This window comes from Limulus polyphemus, unplaced genomic scaffold (genome assembly GCF_000517525.1).
Source record: "Limulus polyphemus unplaced genomic scaffold, Limulus_polyphemus-2.1.2 Scaffold619, whole genome shotgun sequence".
Taxonomy (NCBI): Eukaryota; Metazoa; Arthropoda; class Merostomata; order Xiphosura; family Limulidae; genus Limulus; species Limulus polyphemus.
Genome location: NW_013666229.1, coordinates 378,446 through 387,700, shown reverse-complemented (window position 1 = coordinate 387,700; position 9,255 = coordinate 378,446). Strand labels below are relative to the sequence as shown.

General features: G+C 32.3%; 1 protein-coding gene across 3 annotated transcripts in view; it reads left to right on the top strand.

Moving 5' to 3' along the window:
- The window catches only part of LOC106459506 (zinc finger protein rotund-like), a 168,318-nt gene that overhangs the window by 88,207 nt on the left and 70,856 nt on the right, over positions 1–9,255 (top strand). Inside the window, exon 1 of one of the 3 annotated variants that reach the window (XM_022386008.1) lies at positions 2,189–2,252. The exons of the other annotated variants lie outside the window; for them this stretch is intronic. Within the exon in view, the coding sequence (XP_022241716.1) occupies positions 2,223–2,252 (30 nt within the window). The 5' untranslated portion in view covers positions 2,189–2,222. Of the gene's footprint in view, positions 1–2,188; positions 2,253–9,255 lie in introns of those variants that run through there. 3 annotated transcript variants of the gene reach the window in all.

The following is a 9,255-nucleotide window of genomic DNA, read 5'->3' as shown; positions in this document are numbered from 1 at the left end:
TTTCCTTACTATATATATATATATATGTTGCAAAGTCGGTGGATGTGAGTATTACGCTCAAGTGTTTCTGTCTTATGATTTCTATAAGGCTTCTTATAGCCATAATTTGCGTAAATGTCGACCATCCTTGTCGCAATCCATTATGATTTTTATCATAGATAATATAAATTTCTTATTACAGAATATACACTAATTCTTTTGTAATTAAATTGATATCACCAAGGCCTCAACCCTAATGATAGATGTTATGTTACGTATTGACCATTGTGTATGCTTTATGTCTTCAGAAATATTTTGATGAACAAAGCTAGCAGAATACTACCAATATCGCACCTTTTAATGACTTCCAATGGAATTCTGTCCCATTTAAAATATTTGCTTTCAATTATATATATACATATATTAGTTTTGTAGTTTTTGCAGAAACGGATTTAATCTGACTTCCTCCAATACCATTAGCATTAAGTACTGCAAATGTTTGGGCATAATCAGGGAAGCTTTAATATTTTCCCATACATAGGTCTGATATATATTACAGGCAAAATATTATAAAATGCAGGCCTATCTGCTAGAATAGTATCTTAATTTATTCATTTTACGGATTTCCAACGTTAAAATTCTGAGTTCGGTTCTGTGCGGTTGAAATAACTCAGATAGCTCATAATGTGGCTTTTAACTAAAAAAACTTTTTTAATTTATGGACAAAAATTTAGCAGATTTGAAACAGTTCTTTCAAAATGTTGAAATATGTTGAAAAATTTTGGTTTGTAAAAATCACATGATCTCAGTGTCTCGTAAGTTGTGAATAACGCTTTTTAATATTTTCACATGTCCATTCGGATTTAGGTCTAGTTAAGAAATGAACGACGTGGAGTAATCAGTGATGTTAGGTCTCTAAGTTACAACAATATTGTTTTCGTCTATATATGATCCATGTTTGAGTTTTCATGAAAGTGTATGAGTAGATGTTTCTTCAAACCTGTGCTGTCACTGGCCCAATAGACCATATTTAATGAAAGCATAACTTTTTATAAGATTATGCATGTTTCTGCCCACAGCGTGTAGCGTGTGTGTGAGAGAGAGGTAGAAGGCTTAATTTATTGTGAATTCATATTTGGTTTCGTGTTTTTGAAAATCTCAAACCTTTGGCACTAACTACATCATTTACAAAATATATATTGCACTTTCCAGCGAAGCAGTGCCTTTGTAGCTTTTAACTTACATCAAACTTATTGATATCAACTATTATCTTAGTAACAGTTTATGAATTTTCACTGAAGTTACTACACACTCTTCTCACTCTTTAAAAACATTAAAATAATAATTATTATTCACTTAAATTGTGAGGAAGTACTACAAAATATACCATATGGATATTTTAGTGACAATAATATGAAAAAGTTGGAGGAATATCATTATAAAATAACAACTCACGAAATGAGTGAATACGCTGCACACTAGTATGAAGCTTTAAACTAAGAAAACCACGCTCTTGAAAGATTACTTGTTGAAGCTGTTTATAAGTGAGCTCCTGAACTAACATGCTTATATTCATGTATATTTAATAGGATATGTGTTGTTTTATTATAGAGACTAATAACTTTTCATCCTCAGAGAAATGTATTTACCTTTCATGTTTACAACTTAATTGAAGTAATACGTTTGTTCGATTTAGCGCAAAGCTACACAATGGGCTATCAGCGCTCTGTTTACCACATGTAATTGAGCATTGTACTTAAAGTAAAAGTTATGATATTAGTGCTATCATTACTTTTGTTTATAATAGAGATCTGAAATAAGCCAAACGTGATACAATGGTTAGTGTACATTTACATTAAAAGAAAATTACGTTCCGCACTTTGGCGCGTGATGAGTGAGACGGTCAAATCTCACTCTTCGGTCAGACAAAGGTAGACCAGGAGTTTGCGGAGGGTGCTATTCTATCTGCCTTTCCTCTAGTCTATCAATTCAAAATTAAAACGGCTATCAAAGCTAATCCCTGAGTAACTTCCTCAAATATCTGAAAACTAAAAAAACAATAATGTAAAATCCTGGAGCTATACTTTATTAATTAAGTAGTTGTTAATAAAAACATTAACGGGGAGATGCATTGCAATTTGGTATTTGATAATAAAAACTAAACAGTTAGATCATATAGAAAGTTTAAAATACAACAAACTATGATATTTGTTTCTGGGCGCAGATTTCTGCCAATGTGATGAATGCATGTGGACCAAATCAACAAGAAAAAAGTAAGTAAAGGAAAATAGTCTTGTATAACAAACTCCCTTTAGATATTTCTACGATTAATGATTCTGTTTGCTAGAAAATTTATAATAATTTTCAAAGAAATGTCAACATGATAAACAAACAAATGGGAATAATGACAAACAGCTTTCCAACATAAGGTATTCACGGGATTAACATATTTAAAAAAAATAAGATCTCGGGCTAGTGAGGGGATTCCCTCATTCTCTCACAGCAAAAATAACCCCTCCGTCTATCTGCGGCCAATGTCCTCTTTTCTGCGCGTAGCATTTTGCTGAAGGTATTTTCCCTGTCTGTCACAATATCCTGGTTTGCCACGATATATTAGTAGTTTAAATTGATTGGCCAGTGAAAAATTATCCGTTGTTAAATCTAAGGAGTGATTTAATGTTTGTTCAACCCATCAAGAGCACTTATGATTTTAATACTGAATGTTCGATACAACTACACCAATAAAAAGTTAATCAACTTCTCAGTTCTTTTCTGAATATTGTGCAAATTTCAAAATTATTTCATCAAATGCGATAGGCGAAGTTTTAAATGAATTAATTGTCTTTGGTAAGACTTGTAACTAATACTCTAAAGGATCGCTAGATGAAGTATTCAATAACGTTTTTGTATAACTTGCAAGTGTAGTTCTTGGAAGGTTTCTTGAACAGGAGATATTTTGGTTTGTTTTTGTGGGTGTTACGCTCCTTTAATTTCAGCCGAAAGTTTTCTTTCATAAAATATTCGTAAGAATGTCTTCATTGTTTCACGTGAACATTCAGAAACACCTGTCTGAAATATAGCTAACGCACTTAAAGTACTTTGTTTTCGAGTGTTAAAATACTACTTTTTCACGACTATTTACAACTTATAAAATTCAGTATTTTTTCGGTCCTATAAACACTGCTTTCATCATCTGACGATCAATAACAGAAATACACTGGATCTTTATCTTTGAGTAACTTAAACTGGCTAATGTGTAATCTGTTAGGTAAATTTTGTTTTATTTTTGTATTTATACTGTTTGAAATTTGCTTTAATAAAAAATCTCTTTCGTTACATATACATAAACATTCAGTGACTTTTAAGATTTGGTATTCATACACAATTTTCTTATATTAGCTATCTTGTTTAAAATGTAGGTTATCGTTCATAATTATGCCGCAATGAGCCCATACCTTGACAGCCATCTTTGTCTCGTGGTCGGTGTTAACGTTGTGGCGTTTATGTAAATATAATGTGCATTATATTATTCAAATGCAAAATAACAATACAAGTACTCATAAGCTATGTTAACGTTGTTAATATATGTTAAGTTATTCAAATTAATAAAGGAAAGAATTAAAAGGATTACATTAAAATCAATAAAAATAGCCAAATAGACAAGAATGAAACATGTCTTAATAAATAAGTCTTGCATAAATCATAAATGTTCTTACATCTTAGTTTAAAATATTCTATCTGTATTCTTTATTTTGAAAGAATTCGCTCACGCCAAACTCTAACCCGAACCATTTATTATGCCTCTAGTTTCATTGATGAGAAACAAAAAGTTGTTGTATAACATGACCAGCCATGTACTTTTATTATTTCTGTAACATTTGTTTTTAAAATATACATAAGAATTTCTAACACAAACAGCCATATTGATTTAAATTTTATATGATCTAGTAATTTTCAAAATACAATAATAAAAATTTAGATCTCAGTCTTAACAGTTTAGAAAACTGAATTTGTACGATAAAGTGCCTCAATAATGAATAATTTATATAAATTACTTAATGTTTCATAATATTAGATGATACTTGAATAACAAGCATCAACAGCTTATATAAGGTACATAATATCTCATAAGTACCAGATGGTACTTGAAGGACAAGTATCATTGACTTAAATAAGTTATATGATATCCTATAAGTTCTAGATAATACATGAAGAACAAGTGTCATAGATTTATATAAGTTACATAATATCCGATAAATTCTAGATAATACTGGAAGGTTTGTTTGAAGTTAAGCACAAAGCTCCACAATGGGATATCTGTGCTCTGTCCACCACGGGTATCGAAACCCGGTTTCTAGCGTTGTAAGTTCGCAGACATAACACTATGCCACTGGGCGCAATACAGTAAGGACAACTATCAATAAATTATAGAAAAGTTATATAATATCCTATGAGGTATAGACAATACTTGAAAAACAAGTATCAATTATTTATATGAGTTACATAACATTCCATAAGTTTCAGATAATACAAGAAGGTATTTATATAAATTACATAATATATCAAATGTATCAGCTTTCTCATGTGAACATAGTTCATTACAGCTTTTGTCATCTCTACCAGGGGCACCTACTACTTTGTCTCCAAGGGTGTTGTACACCTCGTTGTCTTCTACTTCAACTGAGGCAACCTGTTCTGGCAACAGGTGAAAAAGCGCAGTTTTTTTTTTTTTCGTTGATTGAATGAAACTTTGCCAGTTACCGGGCGCTTATAATGTGGGAGTTATCATCCTCATTTCCTTGCCTCTTTTCTCTCTGGTTGCTGTCTTTAGGCTGTCTGTGATGTAGGCACCCCATATAATGCCCACCCTGTCCATTTTTTGTAGCTGTTGCAAGATATCTGGAAGTAACACTGTACTGATGTAATCTTGGAATGTTTTTGAGGTTCCTAGTGACAACATTTGAGCAACCACAGTACAATTTTAGTCACTTGTCAGGCTTGATCTGAAGGTTTTATTTATGCCTCAAATTCCACAAGAAGACCTGCTTTTTTCTCAGATCTCTTTTCCCCAGCCTTGAACAATGAAGGAGGCCATGACTGTTTCTAATTCTTGAAGAAATCATGAAGGTTATCTTCCTAGGATTTGCTTGCTATGTATAATCTTGGCAATAAAGCACAATCATCCTTCAATGATGCAGTTCAGTCCATCTGTCTTGGAGGAGCCTTCTTTCTAGAGAACAAGGGTAGCTTGTTCGTTTGAGTTGGTTGCTTGATTGGTTTGGGTTGTTCCACAAACGTCTCTTAACTTTGTCCCAGTTTGTGTACACTTCTGACAGTCTCCACAATATCAATATGTAGAGGGTAGCTTCTGTTATTTTGTAGACATGCCGGGTCCTAGTGAGGTGTATAGCTTTGATAAAGGAATCATCTACTCCACTTTTAGCAATACCAGCAAAGCAGATGGAAGATGTTCAACCACTACCTTCAAGCCAGACTCCCAAGATCTTGAATGAAACCATTTCAACATGTAATCCGTCAAACATGATAAGGAAGTTGCCCTCATCATGAGTGTCAGGAAAGTTCCATTGTATTGTTTTAGAATACCAAACAGTGATTGGTCCATTACAAGTACCAGAACCTGAACTGGATTCAGATGTTGAACAGAAGCCTTGAAAACATTCATAAAATGTTGTATCATGGCAACAGAATGTGCTCTTTCCAAAAACAATATAATGAGGGCAACTGTCGTGGTATGTTCTATCAATAGTTTTTGTAAAGAAGTGCGGTATGCTGTTCATGAGAGGAAATGCTCTTTGTTCAACTATACTGTCCCAAGTAGATGCCTCATATTCTCTAGCCATCCATATTCCTTACCAGTGCATTCGCTAATATAGGCACTGTTGATTTTGCAGGTCTTAATGTATCAAGCACAAAAGGGTCAATGTTTACAGGAGCTGCTGGGGCACATTGGTGTATGATGGAGGCATTGCAACAACCTGTTTCCTTTTTGTAAACTTAATATAATGTACTATCCCTTGAGCTCCATCTTTTGGGTGCTGCATAAAAGAAATGTCAGTGCCATGAAATGAATCTGATACCGTTGTTGAGCTCGGGTTATGATATGTTAACAACACTGTTGTAAAGATGTGTTTTGACAGCTTTGGAGGGCCCACCACCCTTTCATATTCATACGTGGCACACACTTGGTTGGCTATATCTGTAAAATTGGCAAGCAAGTGATCATAAGAGTGGTACATACCTATATTGTAAAGTGCATCAACTAGTCCTCGCTTTCGTTTTACACCATGAATATTTAAGGCAAGATAGATTGGTATTGGTGTCTCTCTGTCTCTCCTGTGCCGATGACTTGCTATAGAGGTACCTTGGCTAATTTTTGATTTCACAGTGTTGACTACCAAGAGTTGTGAGATGGTCTGAGATGCACAGGACAAAGGATGTTCTGCAGTCGATTGCTCTTTGCTATCTGGTCCATCCAGTATTATACTCACTAGTGCAATCAGGGATACAGGTACAGATTGCTCTTGACATTATGCAGGAAACCTTCTATCAAATGTCTGTTCTCAGTGTGAATACATTTTGACGGATAATCTTTGCTGCTTTTGTTAGTGTTGATGCCTCATAATGAAAATACTGGTCACAGATCTGTTTAAGTGTTGCTCCAATGTCTTGATGAAATGCTAGTTATAACTATTTGCCTTGATTGTGGGCTCTTAGGTCTGGAATTGCTGCCAATGTTCGATTCTTTAACCTTGTGGTGTGCACCTGCACTGCCTGGACACCAGGCTCCTGCAACCATGAGAAGTACAGATCTGCTATACTGAATACTAGTTTTGCTTTTCTTGAATCTCGAAATGTTTCAATGTATGAAACTAGCTCAGCAAAGGTTATACCATGTAGATAACTTTTACTTGAAATAGGCGATGTATCTCTGCCCACCTGTTGTGCACGTTTGTATAACTTAGCCAAACATTTTGTGGGGTATTGGGTATAAAATGACACAATATCACCACCTGTAAATTTTGTCCACAAATGTGTGTCATTGAGTTCTGTTGCACACTTCCGTACTTTAAAATCAATATCGAATGTTGATGCATTATGAAGGACAGCAGAACCGTCTACATCATCACAGAAGATACACAATCTGCTTGATTTCAGAACTGGATATTCTGGTTTTTACAGGACTTGTCTCCTTTGATTCCGCATATTTTCTCTTGCGTACCCTTTCAAGATTCAAACTACTAAGTTTGTTTCTACATAACTTGTGCCATGCAACATTATTGTCGCTTAATGTAGCTTCTACTCCAGATTCTGCATCCAGTTCTTGTATATTTACAATTACAGGCAGTAAATTAAGGCCATGGAATTGGAGAAGGTTTTCAGAAACATATTTGTAACAAGCTCCAACATCTTTTCTATTGGAGTTTGCAGGACATTGTAACCGCTTTTAGTAAAGGATACACTTTTTTCCAGTCAACAGAATCGACAATCTTTTTGGGGCGCTTGGCCCAGCAGTATCTACAAGCTTGTAATATTTTGACATAGCTACAAGTTGGGTCTGCCTTGTTAAGCTATTCTAGAGGTAAGTAACATCATCACTACAATGTCTGCATACAGTATTTCAAGGCCTGGGTTGTTTATTTACAATGAAAAGCCTGAAGAAAACCAAAAAAAAAGGTAAGTATGAATTGTTGTGATGCATTTAAAAAATGTCTTCAGAGGATGAATGATTAGAGCAAGCACATTACACGCCAGGATTTGTATTGTTTCACACAGTAAAAACTACTACAAATACTGATCGAACTTCAATTAAAAACATTGATTCTTCAGTTAAAAGTGCTAAGAAACTGCAACTACATTATTCAAGACATTTAATTGTTCTGTTTAATTATAATCTATCCATTCTAGTTTTTCAAGTATCAATGAGTTATATAAGTTACATAACATCCCATAAGTTCTACATGATACTCCAAAAACAAATAGCAATCACTTACATAAGATAGATAATGTCCGCTAAGTTTCAGATAGTCCTAGAAAAACAAGTATCAATGACTTATAAAAGTTATGTGAGTTAATTATATAAGTTAATGATTTATATAAGTTGTGTAAGTTAATTATATAAGTTAATGATTTATATAAGTTGTGTAAGTTAATTATATAAGTTAATGATTTATATAAGTTGTGTAAGTTAATTATATAAGTTAATGATTTATATAAGTTGTGTAAGTTAATTATATAAGTTAATGATTTATATAAGCTACATAAGAGCCTATAAGTTATAAACAATACTTAAACAACAAGTAACAATGTTTTGTATAAGTTACATGATATTTCAGAGGTTTAGATAATACTTGAAATATAAGTATCAACAATTTATATAAATTACATAATATCTCATGAATTTCAGATAATACTTGAAGAACAAGTATCAATTATCTTTATAAGTTACATATTATCCTGTAAGTTCTAGATAATACGTGAAGGACAAGTATCAATAATTTATATAAATTATATAATATTGCATAAGCTCCAGATAATACTCAAAGAAGAATGACGAATGATTTATACAAATTGCATAATATATCTTAAGTTTCAGATAATACTTGTAGAACAGGTATCAATAATTTATAGATAATGCATAATATTCCATAAATTTTATAAAATAATTGAAAAACAAATATAAATAATTTATATAAGTTACAAAACATTCCATAAATTCTAGAACAATGTTGAAGAATAAGTGTCAATAATTTATCTAAGTTACTTTATATTCCATAAGTTTCAGATAACACTTGAGGAACAAATATCAATGATTTATATAAATTGTATAATATCCCATATTTAATATTTGGAGAGCAAGTATCATTAGTTAGAATAAGTTACATAATATCCTATAACCTCCACATAATACTTGAAGAAAAAGTATCAATATTTATATAAACTACAAAATAATACATAAGCTTCACATAATACATGAAAAATGTACATAAATTTCAAAGTATTCTACAAGATCCAGGGAACAACTGAAGAACAAGTATACATGACTTATGTAGTAATATAAAGTTATATAGTATCCCATAAGTTCTATATAACACTTCCATAACAAATATCAATGACTTATATAAGATACATAATATCTTATTATTTGTAGTTAATACTTGAAGGATAAGTTTCAATAATTTATATAAATTCTATAATATTACATAATTTTCAGAAAAACTTGAAGGACAGGTATTAATGATATATATATATATATAT